Here is a 21,333-nt window from a genome sequence, read left to right on the forward strand (position 1 = left end):
GTCTGAAGGGAGCACAGTTGGTGGTCAGGGGCGGTGGTGGTTAGAAACATTGGGAAATTCCGGCAAGAACCAGATTGGGGTAAGGTCTTACAGTGCAAGGAGAGGAGTTTGAATTTTGTTTCAATTGCCTTAAAAAAAAGAAAAAAGAAAAAAACTAGGCCAGACGTGGTGGCCCATGCCTGCAATCTCAACACTTTGGGAGGCCAACGCGGGCGGATCACGAGGTCAGGAGACCAGCCTGACCAACATGGTGAAACCCCGTCTCTACTTAAAATACAAAAATTAGCCAGCCATGGTGGTATGCGCCTTTAATCCCAGCTACTTGGGAGGCCGAGGCAGGAGAATCACTTGAACCTGGGAGGCGGAGATTGCAGTGAGCTGAGATTGCACCACTGCACTCCAGCCTTGGCCGCAGAATGAGACTCCATCTCCAAAAAAAAAAAAAAAAAAAAAAAAATCAAAGCCAAGGCTGGGCATGTAATCTCACGCCTGTAATCTCAATACTTTTGAGAGGCTGAGATGGGAGGATTATTTTTGGTCCCAGGAGTTTACTGAGACCAGCCTGAGCAACACAGAGACCTCATCTCCCAAAAATTAAAAAAAAAAAAAAAAAAAAAATTGGCCATGTGTGGTGGCACACACCTGTAATCCCAGCTACTTGGGAGGCAGAGATAGGAGGAACACTTGAGCCTGGGAGATCAAGGCTGCAGTGACCTGTTATTGTGACACCACACTCCAGCCTGGGTGACAGCATGACCTGGTCTCTTAAAAAAAAAAAAAAAAAAAAAAGGAAATTTATTGGCCATTATCCAGCCTACTTTCTAAATTAAACCACCCCAAATACTATTCTCATCATCCTTGCTTACTAAATGTTACAACTGCCATAGTTTTGTGGGTTTTGTTTGTTTTTGAGATGGAGTCTCTGTCACCCAGGCTGGAGTGCAGTGGTGCGATCTTGGCTCACTGCAACCTCCCCCCCGCCTCCCCCGGGGTTCAAGCAATTCTTCTGCCTCAGCCTCCCCAGTAGCTGGGATTACAGGTGCATGCCACCATGCCTGGTTAATTTTTTGTGTCTTCAGTAGAGACGTGGTTTCACCATGTTGGCCAGGCTGGTTTCGAACTCCTCACCTCAGGTGATCTGCCCACCTCGGCATCCCAAAGTGCTGGGATTACAGGTGTGAGCCACTGTACCCGGCCGAGAGGATTGCTTTTGAGTGCAGTCTTTTTAGACCAGTCTGGGCAACAAAGACTTGTCTCTACAGTAAATTAAAAAAATAGCGAGGCCTGGTGGCACGCACCTGTAGTCCTAGCTACTTGGGAGGCTGAGGAGTTCCAGGCTGCAATGACCTATGGATAGTGCCACTGTACTGCAGTCTGGGTGACCTTGCAAGAACTGTCTCAAAAAAAGGCAGGGAAATTATTTAATGTGGTTCATTTAGGATGAACTTGTAAAGTGTTACATAGCTAACTAGACCTAGTTGGGTTTCAGAAGTCAAATCAAGTAATTAGGTTTTGGGCTGCATGTGGAGGTGGTTAGTAGTTTTGATGTCTGCACACTGGGCTTGAACTGTGATCCTGAGAAGATTTATGTTCCCAGTCTCCTTCCAATCTGGAGAGATTATTAGTTACAATGAGTTGATCATTGATATACTTTGGTATTTTGGAAGAAAGTTTTATCCCCAGACATGTTGAGACAAGAGATCTAACTAAGGAGATAAGAGTATTTCTGTACCATACGCGTTACCTTCTAATGCTGGCCACCTCTGAAGGGCATGTGGCAGCTGACACGAAATTGACTTTCTTCATCACTGATCCTGTGGCCTTTACACAGGCCCAGAGGTGCATCAGCATCCGCAGTGAAGTGGACAAGATTAGTGACCAACATATCTGTAAATGTTATGTTTTCTTTTTTTAGTTCCTTACCTTTTTCTACCTTAGGATAAATTATTGACCAGTTTTCTACAGTCAGATTCCTGAATCATGTTGGGTTTTTTTAAGTTTCACTCTTGTCGCCAGGCCAGAGTGTAGTGGCACAATCTTGCCTCACTGCAACCTCTGCCTCCCGGGCTCAAGCGATTCTCCTGCCTCAGCCTCCTGAGTAGCTGGGATTACAGGCACCTGCCACCACGTTCGGCTAATTTTTGTATTTTTAGTAGAGACGGGTTTCACCTTTTTTTTTTTTTTTGAGACGGAGTCTCGCTCTGTCGCCCAGGCTGGAGTGCAGTGGCCGGATCTCAGCTCACTGCAAGCTCTGCCTCCCGGGTTTACGCCATTCTCCTGCCTCAGCCTCCGCAGTAGCTGGGACTACAGGCGCCTGCCACCTCGCCCGGCTAGATTTTTGTTTTTAGTAGAGACGGGGTTTCACCGTGTTAGCCAGGATGGTCTCGATCTCCTGACCTCGTGATCCGCCGGTCTCGGCCTCCCAAAGTGCTGGGATTACAGGCTTGAGCCACCGCACCCGGCCGGGTTTCACCATGTTGGCTAGGCTTGTCTTGAACTCCTGACCTCAGGGGATCCGCCTGCCTCGGCCTCCCAAAGTGCTGGGATTACAGGCGTGAGCTACCGCACGTGGCCCTCGTGTTGGGTTTTAAAACCCACTCTTTTTTTCCCCCCAAACTCTGACTTCACCTTTCTCTTCATGAAACCTTTCTCTTTGGGGCATGGGTGGTGGTGAAGAAGCTGCTTTGGATGGTGGTGTGTAGTACTTGTGTCATCTTCATTCCTGATGATCCCTTTCCTCATAAACTGCACTGCTTTTAGCCTGTTTTGTTCGTGTTTTAAGTTCTTCCATCCAGTCCCTGCACTCCACCTTTTAACCCTTTTCAAAAGCTGCTTTGCAGAGGGTCTTGACTAAAGTTACTTGCTTAATGAATATGGGATTATGTGAAGCAGCCTAAGGATGAGAGAAAACAAGGCAGCAGCTGGACCCTCTGGAGAATGTTACTTTGTATTTTCTTTACAGCTGGTTGTGACTAAGCTCTTCCCTCTAAAGTCGGTTCTAAGGGATTAAAACAGCCCTGGCTGATGGCGCCCAATAAAATAAAACAAAAAAACCTTTGCTGCTCCAGTTTTTTCTCAGGGTGGGGTCGGGGTATACTTTCAATCTCCATGGTCACAGAAAGGACTCTTCATCGCGGACCCTGGGAGGCTGGTTCCCAGAGGGAACTTGTCCTCAGCGTCTCCTGGACAGTGCAGCCTTCTGCTGGGCCTACTTCTGGGCCATTACAGAGGTCCTTTCACCACCTGTGAGAGGTTTGATTTTGGGGGAGCTCCGAGACTCTGAAGGATACAGTGTGGACTACTGGCCCAAGGAGAAGGTTGGTTTCCTGAGGTGGTGGTGGTGGTGGTGGGCGGGAGGAGGGTGTTTTTCTTACCTGGCTGTGCCTGCATAAGCTATTTCCACAGCGTCCTGGCCGCGAGGTGGGTGGTGCTTGGGAGGTTAGAGGGAGACAACTAGAGTGAACGGCAGAATGGAGCGCGGAATAGTGTCTGGCTGTGCACGTGGCGGTGGCGAAATGTGGAAGCTTAACGAAGTTGGCGCCATGAAGCTAAAGACTGCAACCCCGGGGCTCTAGCTCGCTCCGCCTAATGGCGGGCCGCACCCCGCCGGCGAAGCCCACGTTTGTAGGTCCGCCCTCACGCTGATTTCTTGCCCAATCAATGAGTTTGGCTTCGCGAGGTTGGTGCCCATTGGCTTTCGCATAAAAGCTCCGAGGTTACAGACGTTTCCACCTCTTGCCGGCCTCTCAGGTAATTGGCGTCCGTGGTAACCAATCAGGAAGAGGATCTGCGGGAACGCCGGCCTTTTACTTTATTGAGTGGCCAATCCGGTTGTAGGCTCACCTCCCCCCTCTACCCAGAGCCACTGCTGCGGCCGCCGCCATTTTAGCGTTTTGTCAGAAGCGTCCGTGCCGCGAGGAGGAGGCCCTGCTGGTTTCCGTGCGGGTGAGACTGCGAGCCCTTCCATTGCCTTTCTTGTACTCTGTTAAATTTTCTCTCACTCCCTTGGGCTTCGGGGGTGTCCTGGTGGGGTCACAGCCTCCACACCCGTCACTAAGCCGATCTCGGTCCTCGGCATTGCGCGGTAAGCCGGGAGCAGCCCTTCCCCCACCGCCCCCTGAGAATACCTTGCTTTTTTTTTTTCCCCCCACCCTGCCCCGCGCCCGACGTGGCTCCTCTTGGAAGCCTCGAGATTTCCACTTGGAAAACCCCCTTTCCCTTATACCTGGCAATTACGTCCCTGTTTCGAGAATTTCTCGGGCTGTGAGACATCGTCTGGTTAATGAATCTGAAGCTCTCCTCCGCGGCCACGCATTTCAGTGTTCCGCAGGAGCTCGGACGGTGCCCCGAGAGAGGCGTTCCCCAGTCCAGTACTTCCTTTATCCTCCACTCCTCGCTGTCTGATCCGAGTCGCGCGTTCACTACTTCCAAAGAAAACTCAAATGCAGCTATTGCAAGACCCATTTCCCCGGAAATGATGGCTGCTTTGGTTACTACTTGAGGAAAAGCCTGTTGATAATTTCAGGCAGGCAGCAAGCCTAGTAGACTTTCGTTTTCTGTTGCTTTCCTAATGGATAGAAAAGCCCAGTACCCCCATCTCTCCATATTCTGTTTTTCATGCACATTTCTGTTGGAACGTATCAGTTCTTACTAAATCCTTTGTCTACTAAGGACCTCCCTATTGCAGACGTCTTCTCATTCTTACAGGTTCATGGCGGCTACTATAGCAGGCCCTAGTTCACTCCCACTTCCCTTTGATTATATTGTGTGGAGGTGTGTGTGCAGGCGGGTGAGAGAAAACTGGAAATACACATCAGAGTGAAAATCGTTGTTTTTTATGAACTGATGTGGGCCTGAGGTCTTTTGTCAGAAATCTTGTTTTTCTCTCCCAGGCTCTTGTCAGGATGGTGAAGCTGTTCATCGGAAACCTGCCCCGGGAGGCTACAGAGCAGGAGATTCGCTCACTCTTCGAGCAGTATGGGAAGGTGCTGGAATGTGACATCATTAAGAATTACGGCTTTGTGCACATAGAAGATAAAACTGCAGCTGAAGATGCCATACGCAACCTGCACCATTACAAGCTTCATGGGGTGAACATCAACGTGGAAGCCAGCAAGAATAAGAGCAAAACCTCAACAAAGTTGCATGTGGGCAACATCAGTCCCACTTGCACCAATAAGGAGCTTCGAGCCAAGTTTGAGGAGTATGGTCCGGTCATCGAATGTGACATCGTGAAAGATTATGCCTTCGTACACATGGAGCGGGCAGAGGATGCAGTGGAGGCCATCAGGGGCCTTGATAACACAGAGTTTCAAGGTGAACCACCCTCTTTGGGTAGAGGGCTGAACACAAGGCTATGTGCAGAAAGGGGTTGGATGCGTAAAAGGACAGGTTTGGTAAAGATAACAGCTGTTGGCTGGCTGGTGGTGAAGAATTAAGTATGGGTAATGGACTTCTTAAGATGTAGAATGCATGGGACTTAGAGGCTTTACCTTAGGCAAATGTCTCCTGGAGAAAAACCACTGAGCTTTTATTTGGAGCCCCTAAGGCTTTTGTGCTCATCAGTGCAGAAATCCTTTTCTCTGAAGGCTTTCTGAGTTACTGGGTTGTTTTTTTGTTTTTTTTGTTTTTGCTTTTTTTGATAGTAGAGCACAGTTCAGAGTTCCTCACTGTGAATTTATTGCCCTCAGCATAGGATCAGAATTATGCATTTTATATGAAGAACCTCGCAAAAACATGTCAAGCAACACTTATAGGAGCAGAATCCTTGTAAGTTGTCTTACCTTACATAAACTCTTAAAAGAGTTACAGCTCTTGTTGCTTTTTTATTATACTTGTACCAAGGGGTTGTGTTTTGAGTATAAGGCTACACTAGAATTAGAAGGCTGATTTTAGGACTATTTGGGGAGGAGGCACTGGGGTTTTAGGGGCAGTAATGACTGTCTTTTCATTGGTTTGGGGGGCTGGACTTTATAAAATTTTGGTGAATAGAGCACTTAGATTTATGTTATCTTAGGAGTCTTAACCAAATGAATTTTTTGTGCCTGGAGGGCAGCATGGGTGATGATGTGGATTGTCACTTCATTTGGAAGCATCTCAAATCCCCAACATTTTGAATACCTACATGTTGCTCAAAGGAAATGCTTGTTAGAGCATTTTGGATTTTGAATTTTCAGATTTGGGATGCTCAACTGGTACGTATTACGCAAATATTCCAAAACCTGAGGTCTGAAGCAACAGTGGCAGTTCAGGGGTGGTAATCATGGTGAGTTGCTATCTGAACTCTTCTCTCACCTCCTTTGGTTTCCCAGTATCAAAAAGAGCAGTGTCCTTTTTTAGCTTAATTAAGCAGGACTGAACAAAAATTTAAAAAATTAAAAAAGCTTTATCCAAATTATGGAGTATTCCCGTGACTCCTTGCTATATATTCCAAACCTGTGTTCTGACAGTGTAGTAGTGGTGGATTCTGTTTCTGAGTACTCCCCTCGTTAAGAGTCATTACTGCTGCCTTTGGTGTCCATTTCCCTTAAATTGGGCTTTTTTTAGAGCTGAAGGTCTGATCATTATTTCCGCTAGTAATGGGTACCCTTGTGTTGTGGGCATTGCTGTGCATTAGTAAAGAAAAGTGACACAGGTCTCTCAGGTCTAGTTTGCTTTCTTTTTTTTAATTTGCAAGTTGAGAATTATTTTGTCAACAAGTTAATTGAGAGCAAAGGCTGCTCTTGTGAGAGGGTTTGCGGTGTGATACCTAATTTTTGGACTATTTGCCACACTGTAGCCCAGTCAGAAGAGGTGATGTCTGCTTGTAGCAATTAGGTTTAAGGAGAGGACAGTGTGGTCTTGATTCAGGACAAATTATCCTTATATAAAACTCTGGGTGTCTGAACCCTAGGTCCCCCTACAGTAACCTTTGCTTAGTTATTTTTATCTTATTTTATTTAATATTGGCATTTTTTATTTCTTAATGCTATTCTGGTAGAGTTATAGATGTATATTGATGAGTGGTATTAGGGTAGTCTTTTTTCCTTTCCGTTTCTTAGTGTTGGGTATCTTCTCTATTGCATGCCCACTTAAAATCTCTTTTAGATATTCTTTTTTTTTTTTTTTTTTTTTCTTTTGGAGACAGAGTCTCGCTCTGTCGCCCAGGCTGGAGTGCAGTGGCCGGATCTCAGCTCACTGCAAGCTCCGCCTCCCGGGTTTATGCCATTCTGCCTCAGCCTCCCGAGTAGCTGGGACTACAGGCGCCCGCCACCTCGCCGGCTAGTTTTTTGTATTTTTTAGTAGAGACGGGGTTTCACCGTGTTAGTCAGGATGGTCTCGATCTCCTGACCTCGTGATCCGCCCGTCTCGGCCTCCCAAAGTGCTGGGATTACAGGCTTGAGCCACCGCGCCCGGCCTAGATATTCTTAAAAAATTAACTTCTTTTTCTGGCATTAGAACCAACAGATCCTTAGATCAAGGTATTTATTAATGATCTTTTTGTCTGGAATGTGCACAGTTGGTTTCTTAGTTGCAGTTGTTTTCTCTGGTTTTGTTAGGTGCCAAAGTGGCCCACTGGGGAAATGCCGGAGACAGGCTAGCGCTTTAAGGCACTTAAGTGCATAATTGCATATCTACTCTCTTAGTAACATGCAGCCTAAACTTCCCAGCTGTGTAGACCTTGATATTTTGTTCCTTCCATCCCATTTCCCTATTGTGTTTTCTGGTCTCCCAGAATCTAACATTGATTTTGCAGGTAAAATGTGTGTTTACCATTTTCTCTAATGTTAGAGGATCTATCTGTTGACTCTCCCTTGCTTTTTTGACCATTTACTCCTTTGACAGGTATATGTTTAGGTGCATCATAACCAATTGCATTGGGAAGTTTTTGCAGGATTTGGATCTCTTCGGAATTTTGCTTACCAATAAGTTGGTAGATCATGTTAGGTAGAAATTGCTTCTGTAGAGACTTACTAAAACTTAGTTTTAACTTTTCTAGAAAAGATTCTGCTTTTATTACATTTTTAGAAGTAATACTTTTCATTTCCACAATGCAAATTTTAATTTTCAGGAAAAATATTAGGCGTATGTTCTTAGTTAGGCTCTCAGGTAGTTTCAGGAGAAGTACTTTAATTCTGCTTAAACTGAGCAGTTTGGTCCACTGACTAGTATAAGTAGTTATTCTCCACTTTCCTCAGCCACCTTTTCTTCCATGGTTTTTACAGTATTCAAAATTTCAGGCATTTGAGAACAATCTGTCCTGTTTTTGCCCTGTTTGCCTTTGACCCTAGTAGAGGGTCACTAAAATTAACTACCAGATTGTAAAGAATCCATGTTAAAGCAATGATCAGAACCAGCAGTTTAAAGGGCCCAGTTAAGGGAGAAGGCTGTCCTTCAACTTGTGCCCCTCAGTCTCCCCAGTTCATGAGGGTTTTTCCAGAGATGTACTTTGAGATTTGCTTGTCACATTCAGCCGTGGATTGAGTCTAGATCATTCTTTAATAGTGGAGTCTTTTATTCCATTCTTTTATTCCATTCTTCTAAAGTTTTTGAGGAGGGTGGCCTTTACTTACATTCCCTTGCTTAATGAAAATCCATCTTGCTGGTAAGGATTGGAGGTGTCAGAAAAAAATTGGGCACTCTTTCTTTGACTTCTTTTGACTTTGAGCCACTGTTTGGAGATGATTTTTACCTGCAGTTACTTGGCAAAGGATGAGCTTGTTTTGAGCAAGAGTAGTTTATTTCTTAAGCATTTAAACTATTGTTATAGCTGGACTATTTCGTCACCTAATTGGTCTTTGCCTGAAATCAGGTCATTATACTGAATCTATAAGTTGAGTCTTTTTTTTTTCCTTTTTATCTTTTGGTAAAGATGAGTTCTGCATTAGAATTGCCTAGATAAAGCCATTGCTATGACCAGTGTCTGGGGTAGGGGCTGGGGCTGTGAGTAAGAGTGATAGCAACCCTTCTTGCGTCTGTTTCTTCAAGGCAAACGAATGCACGTGCAGTTGTCCACCAGCCGGCTTAGGACTGCGCCCGGGATGGGAGACCAGAGCGGCTGCTATCGGTGCGGGAAAGAGGGGCACTGGTCCAAAGAGTGTCCGATAGATCGTTCAGGCCGCGTGGCAGACTTGACCGAGCAATATAATGAGCAATACGGAGCAGTGCGTACGCCTTACACCATGAGCTATGGGGATTCATTGTATTACAACAACGCGTACGGAGCGCTCGATGCCTACTACAAGCGCTGCCGTGCTGCCCGGTCCTATGAGGCAGTGGCGGCTGCAGCTGCCTCCGTGTATAATTATGCAGAGCAGACCCTGTCCCAGCTGCCACAAGTCCAGAATACAGCCATGGCCAGTCACCTCACCTCCACCTCTCTTGATCCCTACGATAGACACCTGTTGCCGACCTCAGGAGCTGCTGCCACAGCTGCTGCTGCAGCAGCAGCCGCTGCTGCTGTTACTGCAGCTTCCACTTCATATTACGGGCGGGATCGGAGCCCCCTGCGTCGCGCTACAGCCCCAGTCCCCACTGTTGGAGAGGGCTACGGTTACGGGCATGAGAGTGAGTTGTCCCAAGCTTCAGCAGCTGCGCGGAATTCTCTATACGACATGGCCCGGTATGAGCGGGAGCAGTATGCCGATCGGGCGCGGTACTCAGCCTTTTAAAGCTTGAGGTGAGAGGGGTGGGGTGTTCCTTCTTCTGGTTTTGCCATCCCTCCTGCAGCCTAAAGGGCTCCATTTAGGCTGCCCTGCTTGCTTGCTTTTGCAGGGTTAGGGTAAGGTTACTAGGGTGGCTCATAGGCTAGAGAGAAGTCCTACCTGTTTAACTTTAAAATATATAGAGTTCCTTGGCCCTCATGGCTATTTTTCAGGGCTTCTGGTAGTGAGAGTCAATTTGATTCTATTGGTGCCTAGAAAAATAAAGAATGATGTGCTGGTGAATCTTGGGTCACCTATGTATTATGCTATAATTGAACCTTACCTGGGGACCCACACGTTCAGGCTCAGGTGTTTTGTTTCTTAGAGCCTTTGTTAAGTTTCTTAGGTGTGCGACATTCCTAAGGTCTTCAAGTTTCCTGTTCTGTTTTGTGCTGTGTGAAAGTTCTGATATGACCCCTGATGATAAATTCCATAACTGTAGTTAACTGGTCATCACTGCTCAGGTCCCAGTTACTAAGAAGACTACCAAAATGGCATCATCTTAATCTTGAAGCGTATTTCTGACATTCCTGAACGGTTCAACCCTTATGAGTTTTATAGAACTTATTTGATGGTAAGTTGGGATAGAGAGAAATACAAAACTTATCTTTTATGAAGTTCCACAAAGAAGTCTGGGCATAGATGCTAACACCCACCTTCTTTGCCCAGCTCAGATTTATTCCCTGAATAGAGTGCCTACTCCATTGCTTTATCTTTCAGTCTGTCCTGTAACAGCCCAGCCTGTCACTTACTTAGGTTTTTTTTTTTTAAGTAACTATTCCCACAGTTCTAGTTTTGACATCATCTACTTTCTCAGGGTATGTGTTTAAGTATGCATGGACACCTGTTAATTTTACTCCTTTGGTGAGGTTGAAATCCAGGGTTGGGAGCTTTGCCATAAGCAAATCACTCCCTTCTTCATCTTCTCACTAGCTGTTTTGGGCATTTAATACTCTTGAGCCAGCAGCTCTACCCTGAGTCCCCTGGCTTTTTCCACCGTCATACATTTTGAGCCCCATGATCCATTTGGCTCTACTTGAGTATATTCTCTTCTGATACTTGCCAGCTTTGGGCTCTAGGTGTTTGAGATTATTGTTGTACTTAAGGGTAAATCTCAATGCCCTTAGTTTTGAGTAGCTCCCAGTGTGTCCCAGACATTATGATTGATGGTTAATTATAGTAACTGTGTGAGTGATAGATAACTGTCATCTTTACAGTTAGGGCAGAAGGTATGTGACTTTCCCAGGGTCATTGAGTAGGCAGTCACTGATTGGGCTGGAAAAGAGACTTCAGTGACTTGATGTGTAGCTTATACATGCCCTTCCACACCTTCTTTACAAAGTTAGTTTCTTCCCTAGTTCGAATTGGATGTCCTTAGGTCTTAAAACTTGTACAGTTGATGCTACTTTTATTTAGACTTTGAATGATTTTTAACTCGGACCTTGGCAGTAACTCCTAGATAGAAAATACTGTTGGTTTTTTTTTTGTTTGTTTTGTTTTTAAAACCTCAGGGAGCTAATTGGAACCTTTCCATTTTTCCTGTCCTCTGCTGACAGCTTGTGATGTGGAATTACCTTCTCTAAGGAATGCTAATGTTAACATCATCAAGAGCAATGGAATGTCTCTTTGCCTACTTTTATGAAACAAGATGTGCTGTTAATTTAAGACCTTAGTCTGAGATTGTTTAGACTCCCCAGTTACTCTCTGGCCTTCAAGCTCTTTCAATTGTTAGAGATTACTGTGATACTGGGGAAGGGTACAAGTAAACTTAAAAGGAGTGTCAAGGTTATCAGACTTTGTAAAGATGTTGAAGTTTTTAATGGGAAAGCCCTTTTGAGCTTTGCTGTAAAGCCGCTGTATTGTGCTCTCTTTCAGGTGGGATGTGTGTGGGCTGAAATTCCGAGCTGCGGTTGTGCATGAGAATACACCCTTCGTGGTACCCCATCTCCGGGACGTTCTCGGCTCTGTGCGTTCAGTCCCTCAGGAACCATGGACCTTAATTTACCTTGCTAAGTTCAGACCTTCTCTTCCTTTCCTTTCCTTTCCTTTCCTCTCCTGCCCATTTTCCTGTTCTTCTGTCCTTCAAAACTTCTGTAGCTTCCCATTCATGTTCTGTACTCCCAGCAGGCCTCATTGTGTGCAGAAACTGTGGTGGGGGCTGTGCTGTCTCCTCCCTGCCTCCTGCCTCCTGCGGCTGTTGGATTTGGGAATGACCTTGGTGAGAGTCTCACTGCTCCAGGGTCTCTCTTTGGTCCAAAGGCTAGACCTATAGAGTTGGATCACTTTTTTTCTTTCCAGTGAAATAAATGGTTTTTCAACTTAGGGTATGTGTGCTTTGAGAGACTTCTTGCTTCGGCTTGTTTGGGGGTTCATTTGTACCTTGAAGGGGAGGGTATAAAGTTTTAAGATACTCAGCTTTGGGTGAACGTCACTGCAGTTCTTTTGTTTCTTGCAAATAGGACTTGTAGGTGCCAGAGGAAAGGGGTTATACAGAAGCCCAGGTAGGCAGCCTTATTCTAATGAAGACTTTTCCCACTGGTCCACCTTTGTTATAAAACCAACTACTTTTAGTTTAGAGATGTAGGTCTTCTCTTCTAGAGAAGCAGTCACTACCATTCCAATCACCCAGTCAGTATATCTAGCTTAATTTCCGGGGATGAGGAAGTCAGCTTTCGCTCTTTGTGCCGTGTGAAAAAATGAAGCTGTGGCTCCAAGAGTACTTTGCTAACTGTAGGCCAGTGACATGTGTTGATGCCTTTCACCATCTATTTGTTTAGCTCTGCCAAAATCCAAAGAATGCCTGAATGTCCCACTAGCACCTCATTACTTGGGTTTATAGCCTTTAAATCATAGGCATGGAGAAATGACCCAACATACAAACTTTAGATGCCTTGTTGAATGATGGGGCTAAGTGCAAGTACTGCCACCTCTTAGCCTCATGTTTTTCTTGAAACAGTTACTTGTCTTCCATATGTTTGCTCTGTACCTTCTTGCTCCAGTTTCTACAGATACAGGACTCTGTCTTGTTAGAGCATTTCTCAGAATCATTCAGCAAATACTGAGCACCTACTGTATGCCCGGCATTACTCTTTAGGGAAGTCGGGTTATGATGATGGAGAGATAAGCTGGTTTTAGATGGTTTCTTAGATTTTTTTTTTTTTTTTTTTTAAATAATTGCTTCCTCCTGTTGGATTCTTTCTAATCATGGGATGGCCAAGATTTGAACAGCTCTATACAACATGTAATTTATTGAATATTTTTGTACGTGAAGCCTGTGCTGGATGTTTCATGTGTTCTCATTTAATCTTCCCAGCAAATGTTTTTCTGTTAGTTTTTTCCTTTCCTGGCTGGGTTGGTTCTCTGCCATTTCTCTTGGATGGTCGTACATACCTACTTTGGTTTCTTTTTCTCTAAAGGACAGACCCACCACTGAACGCCATTTTTACTCTGTCAGTATACCCTTTGATCTGATGGGTAGGGTTGGCAAATTTCAAACATTGGAGACTAACAGTATTTGTTGATTCAACAAATATTTTATTGAATGATACTCTCGAAAGTGGTGTTTTAAGTGTTGGGCATATATACGGTTCTGTAGCTTCTATTCTGAGGGAGGAGAAAATGCAGAAATGTCAAGCAGAGAATTCTATTTAGATGGGGATGGTCAGTGAAGGATTTTCAGAAGTGACATGGTAAACATGGATATGATACATTTTTGCATTACAAAACTAGTTTAATTTTAACTAAATTAGTTAAAATTAGTTAACTAGTTAAAATTAACTCAGGCATGGTGGCTCACGCTTGTAATCCCAGCACTTTGGGAGGCCGAGGCGGGTGGATCACGAGGTCAGGAGTTCAAGATTAGCCTGACCAACATGGTGAAATCCTGTCTCTACTAAAAATACAAAAAATTAGCTGGGTGTGGTGGCGTGTGCCTGTAATCCCGGCTACTCAGGAGGCTGAGGCAGGAAAATCGCTTGAACCCAGGAGGTGGAGGTTGCAGTGAGCCAAGATTGCGCCATTGCACTCCAGCCTGGGCAACAAGAGCAAAACTCCGTTTCAAAAAAGTATTTTATAAAATAAAATACTCACTCCTTGGCCAGGTGCAGTGCCTCACACCCATAATTCCCGCACTTTGGGAGGCTGAGGCAAGTGGGTTGCTTGAGCTCAGAAGTTCAAGACCAGCCTGGGCAACATGGGGAAGCCCTGTCTCTACAAAAAATTTAAAAATTACCTGGGCGTATTGGTGCGCATTTGTGGTCCCAGCTACTCCAGAGGCTGAGGTGGGAGGATCACTTGAACCCAGAAGTCAGGGCTGCAATGAGCTAAGATCAGGCCACTGCACTACAGCCTGGGTGTCTCAAAAAATATTTGTCTCAAAAATTTTTTGCCAGGCACAGTGGCTCATGCCTGTAATCCCAGCACTTTGGGAGGCTGAGGCAGGCGGATCCCCTGAGGTCAGGAGTTCGAGACCAGCCTGGCCAACTTGGTGAAACCCTGTCTCTACTAAAAAATACAAAGGGAGGCAGAGGCAGGAGAATCGTTTGAACCCGGGAGGTGGAGGTTGCAGCGAGCCGAGATTGAGCCATTGCACTCAAGCCTGGGGGAAAAGAGCGATACTTCTCTCAAAAAAAGTTTTGTTTTTAAATTTCTTGATTTTGTTGGAGGAAGTCACTGTTGCTTTCTGCTTTGAGATCCTGATCTCCCTGTAACAGACAACATAAGAGTAGTTTTTTCATAACTCAGAATCTGGCCTGGCTTAATGCTATGTTCATACTAGATGCTTTTCCATTTTCTCTTTTAAACTAGTGTGTGTGTGTGTGTGTGTGTGTGTGTGTGTGTGTGTGTATGTGTGTGTGTGTTTTCCTTTGAGACAGGGTCTCTCTATTGCCCAGACTGGAGTGCACTGGCATGATCTTGGCTCACTGCAGCCTCTGCCTCCCGTGCTCAAGTGATTTCTCCTGCCTCAGCCTCCTGAGTAACTGGGATTACAGGCGCCCGCCACCACACCTGGCTAATTTTTGTATTTTTGGTAGAGATGGAGTTTCACCATGGCCAATCTGGTCTCAAACTCCCGGACTGGTGATTCGCCTGCCTCCTAAAGTGCTGGAATTACAGGCATGAGCCACCACACCCAGCCTTAAACTATTGACTTGTTGAGAGGACAAACTTTATCAAGAACAATGGCAGCCTCGGCAGCATAGCAGGATCCTGTTTCTAAGACAGTTTTAAAATTAGCTCTGTGTGGTGGATATGCAGCTGAAGTTCCAGCTACTAAGAGAGGCTGAAGCGGGAGGATAGTTTGAGCCCAGGAGTTTCAGGCTGTGGTGAGCTGATTGTGTCACTATACTCCAGCCCAGGTGATAGAGCGAGACGAATTATTTTTAAGAGGTGATTTGGAAAGATTGACTATAAGTCACTGATTTTCAACATCGATGTATTATGAAGTTTTCTTTATGCTTCCAATCAAGTGTATCTTTGAGTTGAAGCCATATAGTTGGCTCTGTGTAATTGACAAGGTTATGCTGCCACTCCTTACCTCAGGAGTAATAAAGTACTTTTTCTTGCTTTTTGTTTAGCCATCTAGCTCTTTTTGTTTTTTAGACACCCAAGCTGCAGTGCGGTGGCATGATCATAGCTCACTGTAACTCTGATCTCCTGAGCTCAAGGGATCCTCCTGCCTTGGCCTCCTAAAGTTTTTGCGGAGATTATATGTGAGCCACTGTGCCTGGCCAAAATGTAGTTTTTCAAGAGTAATGCTTTAATAAACTGATTTTTCCCCCATAGCATTTCACTGTTCATTCTGTCTAGTAAATGTCTAGCTGGATTTCTATTTCGCTAGGTACTCCATGATTACCTGCAATTAGGTTAGCATGTGGTGAATACAAAGATCAACAGGGCATTGTGCCTGTCCTCACTGTGCCTCCACAAGCTGCTGCTTGTCTGGGTCTTGGGTGTACAAATAATTGATATGTCCTTAGAAGTCAGGTTGAGGTGGGAATGGTCATACTATTTTGTATTGATGACATGTGGCCTGGCCTGGTTCTGCGTGAGTCAAAGGACCATGGAGGGCAGAGTTTTCAGGGTGATCTTGGAGTTTAACTTGATGTTAACCCTGTTAACTTTGCCTTAAGTTTTCTGGCCAGGAATGGTGGCTCAACGCCTGTAATCCCAGCACTTTGGGAGGTCAAGGCAGCAGATCGCCTGAGGTTGGGAGTTCAAGACCAGCCTGTCCAACATGGAGAAACCCCATCTCTACTAAAGACACAAAAAATTAGCCAGTCATGGTGGTGGGTGCCTGTAATCCCAGCTACTCGGGAGGCTGAGGCAGGAGAATCACTTGAACCCGGGAGGCAGAGGTTGCAGGGAGCTGAAATAGCGCCATTGAACCCTGGGCAATGAGAGTTTAAGTATGTCTTAATAATAATAGGTGGGGCGCGGTGGCTCAAGCTGGTAATCCCAGCACTTTGGGAGGCTGAGACGGCAGATCACGAGGTCAGGAGATCGAGACCATCCTGGCTAACCTGGTGAAACCCCATCTCTACTAAAAAATACAAAAAACTAGCCGGGCGAGGTGGCGGACGCCTGTAGCCCCAGCTACTCGGGAGGCTGAGGCAGGAGAATGGCGTGAACCCAAGAGGTGGAGCTTGCAGTGAGCTGAGATCCGGCCACTGCACTCCAGCCTGGGCAACAGAGCGAGACTCAATAATAATAATAATAATAATAAAATTTAAAAATGAGCTGGTCATGGTGACTCGCGCCTGTAGTTTCAGCTACTCAGGAGGCTGAGATGGGAGGATTGCTTGATGCCAGGGATAGAGGTTGCAGTGAACAGAGATGGTATCACTGGACTCCATCCTGGGTGACAGAGGGACCCTGTCTCAGAAATTTTCCAGGCATCCTCAAAATTGGGGTTTTGGGTGAATACTAAATTAAACCAGGCTCCTTACCCTAGAGCTACACATCAATACTTAAAGTAGCCTCAGGGGGATGCAGTAGTGAGAGTGAGATTATTGGCACTGGTACTAAGTGCTGTTTCAAATTACCCAGGTCAGTTTGCTCTCAGTACTTTTGTGTTCTTATACATCATCTCATTCTGAGGTAAAAGGAATTCCCAGGATGATGGTGATGGGAAGTACCAGGACTCCCTTTCTGCAGTGGATTTGGAGAACAGTAGTCCAGGTTGAAGCAAGAGAAAGTATACTTCTAAGAAGGGATGTCTCAGACAAAAAACTATTAGAATATACTGAGGAAATTTTTGCCTTATTTGGAGAGTTCAGAGCTGAATTACTGATGAAGTACAGAGAAAATGAAAAAATTAAGGTAAATATTAACTAGAATAAACAAAAACTTGTGAAGTACTATAACATGAGGATTTTCTTTTTTGAGACAGAGTCTTGCTCTGTCACCCAGGCTGGAGTCAGTGGCGTGATCTCGGCTCACTGCAAGCTCCGCCTCTTGGGTTCACGCCATCCATTCTCCTGCCTCAGCCTCCTGAGTAGCTGGGACTACAGGCACCCACCACCACACCTGGCTGAGTTTTGTATTTTTTTATTTTTATTTTTATTTTTATTTTTATTTTTTTTTTTTTTTTTTTTTTTTTTTGAGGCAGAGTCTCGCTCTGTCGCCCAGGCTGGAGTGCAGTGGCCGGATCTCAGCTCACTGCAAGCTCCGCCTCCCGGGTTTACGCCATTCTCTTGCCTCAGCCTCCCGAGTAGCTGGGACTACAGGCGCCCGCCACTTCGCCCGGCTAGTTTTTGTATTTTTAGTAGAGACGGGGTTTCACCGTGTTAGCCAGGATGGTCTCGATCTCCTGACCTCGTGATCCGCCCGTCTCGGCCTCCCAAAGTGCTGGGATTACAGGCTTGAGCCACCGCACCCGGCCAGAGTTTTGTATTTTTTTAGTAGAGACGGGGTTTCACTGTGTTAGCCAGGATGGTCTCGATCTCCTGACCTCGTGATGCGCCCCCACCTTGGCCTCCCAAAGTGCTGGGATTATAGGCGTGAGCCACCACGCCCAGCCAAAAGGAAATTTTTAAAAGTGGCAAATGAATTATGAACATCTTATTCAGAAATAAAGGTAAAGAACAGCCCGGCCAACATGAGGATTTTCTTAACTCCGTTTGAGCTACTGTGACAAAAGACCATAAACTGGATGGCTTATACACAACAGAATTTTATTTCTCAGCGTTTTGGAGCCTGGGAAGGCCAAGATCAAGGCTGTGGCAGACTTGGTGCCTGGATCCTGTCTTGAGTTTGCAAGGCAGGAAGGGTGAGGGATTTCTCTGGGGTTTCTTTTATATAAGGGCACAAATCCCATTGATGAGGGCTTTGTTCTTTGGTGTAATCACCTCTCAAAGGTGTACCTAATACTTTCACCTTGGGGATTCGGATTTTAACATGAATTTTCAGGGGACATAAACACTCAAACCGTAGCAGGATTCAACTGTGTGTGATATTTACCTAGTTACGATTGTTGTAGCTCTGAATATTGTAATAAAATAATAATCTCATGAAGTGGGGATGGGTAGGTAATATGTGTAAGAGCAAAACTCATAGAAATGAGGAATTATTTTTTTGGTCGCCCAGACCGGAGTGCAGTGGTGTGATCTCGGCTTACTGCAAGCTCCGCCTCCCGGGTTCACGCCATTCTCCTGCCTCAGCCTCCCGAGTAGCTGGGACTACAGGCGCCCGCCACCATGCCTGGCTAAATTTTTTTGTATTTTAGTAGAGACGGGGTTTCACCGTGTTAGCCAGGATGGTCTCGATCTCCTGACCTCATGATCTGCCCACCTTGGCCACCCAAAGTGCTGGGATTACAGGCGTGAGCCATCACACCCAGCCAAAAGGAAATTTTTAAAGTGGCAAATGGATTATGAACATCTTATTCAGAAATAAAGGTAAAGAACAGCTAAAAAGGCAAAAGCAGTTGGCTTCTGGGGAAGGTGGGGCCGGGGACTTTTGAAGCCTTAATATTTGCTTTGTTAAACCATGTTCTTGCATTATTAAGTTTTTTCATGGTAACAACTCTATTTTGTCAAGCCAGATTATGATGGCTTAACCTGAGTGAACCTTCCAGCTTCTCACCAGATGCAAATCTGACAGGAATAGGGACTTGTGTTACTTTATGGCAGGTAAATAGCATCCTTGAGATACAAAATTGGGATGGTTTCAGGCGTGGTGGCACCTGTCTGTAGTCTCAGCTACTAGGGAGGCTGAGGTGCAAAGATTGAGCGCAGGAGTTCCGAGGCCAGCATGGCCAACATAGTGAGACCTGACCTGTCTGAAACATATACCCGCCCACCCCCACCCCGACCAAAACAGGGATGGTTCTTCCTGTCTCCTTAAGGATACACGACACCAAAGGAGAAAGTACTTGGATAGTGATGAGTGAATTGAGCATTTTATTACGGCTCTCATTTTTGTCTTGTCACAACTAACAGGGAGGTTGAGTACTCTGTCCACTGGGGGCTGGTGCTTCCATTGAGGGTTGTGTGTGCCTGCTGATTTCTTTGAGTCCCTCTATCCAACATCAGAATTGTTTGTATTCAGATAAGCGACAAGATGGGACTTCACAGTTTCACAGTGTAAGGAAGATTGACACCTAACCAACTTTGGGGCTTCCTTTGTACAGTTGACCATGGAACAACAAGGGTTTGAACTGTTGTGCAGGTTCACTTATACATGGACTTATAGATGGATTTTCTTCTGCCTCTGCTGCCCCTGAGACAGCCAGACCAACCCCTCCTCCTACTTTTCCTCAGCCTATTCAACGTGAATACTATCGGGATGAACACCTTTATGATGATTCACTTCTACATAATTTTTTTTTTTTTTTTTGAGAGGGAGTCTTGCTCTGTCACCCAGGCTGGAGTGCAGTGATGTGATCTCGGCTCACTGCAACCTCTGCCTCTTGGGTCCAAGCAAATCGCCTGTCTCCGCCTTCTGAGTAGCTGGAACTGTAGGCACACGCCAACCATGCCCAGGTAACTTTTGTATTTTTAGTAGAGACAGGGTTTCACCATATTAGTCAGGCTGTTCTCGAACTCTTGACCTCAGGTGATCCACCCACCTCAGCCTCCTAAAGTGTTAGGATTATAGGTGTGACCCCACTGCGCCCAGCCTTTTCTTTAGCTTTATTGTAAGAATACAGTATACATGTAACACATAAAATATGTTAATTGACTTATGACCTGTAAGGCTTCCGGTCAACAACAGGCTACTACGTTTTGGGAAATAAAAAATTATACATGGGTTTTCTTTTTTCTCTTTTTTCTTTTTCTTTTTTTTTTTTCATGACAGAGTCCTGCTCTGTCGCCCAGGATAGGGAATCACACTTTGAATACATGCCTCAATTAAAAAGGCAAAAAATAAGCAGGGCACAGTGGCATGCACCTGTAGTCTCAGGTACTTGGCAGGCCGAGGTGCAGGGATCGCTTGAGCAGCCCAGGAGTTCAAGCCCAGTGTGAACAACAGCAAGACTCTCTCTAAAAATATTACTTATTGTAGAGACAGGGTCTTGCTCTGTCATCCAGGCTAGAGTGCCACGGTGTTATATCTCACTGCAGCCATAGCTCCGAGGCCCAAATGATCCTCCAGTCTCAGCCTCCTAAGTATTGAGGACTATAGGCGTATGCCACCAAGCCCTACTAACTTTTTTAAAAATTTATTTTTGAGACAAGGTCTCACTTTGTTCCCTAGGCTGGAGTGCTGTGGTGCAAACATGTCTCACTGCAACCTTGACCTCCAGGCTGAAGCTATCCTCTTGCCTCAGCCTCTTGAGTAGCTGGGACCACTGGCATGCACCACCACGCCCAGCTCAGTTTTGATTAATTATTATTTTATTTTTTATTTTTTATTTTTTGAGAGACAAGGTTTTCCCCTAGAGCCCAGCCTGGTCTTGAACTCCTGGGCTTAAGCGATCCTCCTGCCTTAGCCTCCCAAAGTGCTGGGATTACAGGTGTGAGCCACTGTGCCCCGCCTACAGATAATTTGTTTTTTTATTTTTTGAGATGGAGTCTCACTCTATCACCCAGGCTGGAGTCCAGTGGCGCCATCTCGGCTTACTACAATGTCTGCCTCCTGGGGTCCAAGCGATTCTCCTCCCTCAGCCTCCTGAGAGCCCAGCTAAATTTTTTTTTGTAGTTTTAGTAGAGACAAGGTTTCACCATGTTGGTCAGGCTGGTCTCGAACTCCTGACCTTGTGATCCGCCCGCCTCGGGCTCCCAAAGTACTGGGATTATAGGCGTGAGCCACCGCGCCCAGCCTTCTTTTTACTTCTTTAAAATTTTGCTGGGCGTGGTAGCCCACACCTGTAATCCCAGCTACTCAGGAGGCTGAGGCAGGAGAATCGCTTGAACCTGGGAGGCGGAGGTTGCAGTGAGCCAAGATTGCACTCCAACCTGGGTGACAGAGTGAGACTGTCTCAAAAAAAAAAAAAAAAAAAGAAAAAAATGTGCCCATAAGTGTAGTTTTTTTTTTTTTAAACAAAAAGGATAAGGTTATATTTAAACAATTCTTAGACATAATGTTTTAACATTTTTTGATGTGTCTGAAATTTGTGTCTTGCTTATCCATATGTCTCATAGTTCAATTGGCAGTGTTTAATTTTTTTTTCTTTTTGAGACAGAGTCTTGCTCTATTACCCAGGCAG

General features: G+C 45.4%; 1 protein-coding gene across 9 annotated transcripts; it reads left to right on the forward strand.

Moving 5' to 3' along the window:
* The first annotated feature begins 3,376 nt into the window (after positions 1 to 3,376).
* LOC115892005 (RNA-binding protein 4) lies at positions 3,377 to 12,010 on the forward strand. Of its 9 annotated transcripts, none has more exons than XM_030917359.1 (5): positions 3,377 to 3,945; positions 4,893 to 5,316; positions 5,696 to 5,769; positions 6,177 to 6,265; positions 8,968 to 9,084. In XM_030917359.1, exons 2-4 carry the CDS (start codon positions 4,905 to 4,907, stop codon positions 6,258 to 6,260), a joined length of 570 nt encoding a protein of 189 aa, XP_030773219.1. In that variant the 5' UTR covers positions 3,377 to 3,945; positions 4,893 to 4,904; the 3' UTR covers positions 6,261 to 6,265; positions 8,968 to 9,084. The 9 variants fall into 9 exon arrangements, 7 of the variants coding, with proteins under 7 accessions (XP_030773219.1, XP_030773220.1, XP_030773221.1 ...); XR_004053484.1 differs by lacking the exon at positions 6,177 to 6,265 and adding an exon at positions 11,559 to 12,006 and having other exon boundaries at positions 3,379 to 3,945; positions 8,968 to 9,658; XM_030917360.1 differs by lacking the exon at positions 8,968 to 9,084 and having other exon boundaries at positions 6,177 to 6,389.
* Positions 12,011 to 21,333: the final 9,323 nt, after the last annotated feature.

This window comes from Rhinopithecus roxellana, chromosome 15, assembly GCF_007565055.1.
Source record: "Rhinopithecus roxellana isolate Shanxi Qingling chromosome 15, ASM756505v1, whole genome shotgun sequence".
Classification (NCBI taxonomy): Eukaryota; Metazoa; Chordata; class Mammalia; order Primates; family Cercopithecidae; genus Rhinopithecus; species Rhinopithecus roxellana.

Coding starts and splice junctions, on each gene's coding strand:
- LOC115892005 (XM_030917358.1), top strand. CDS start 4,905: ATGGTGAAGCTGTTCATCGGAAACCTGCCCCGGGAGGCTACAGAGCAG. Junction 5,317..8,967: donor TGATAACACAGAGTTTCAAG/GTGAACCACCCT, acceptor TGTTTCTTCAAG/GCAAACGAATGCACGTGCAG.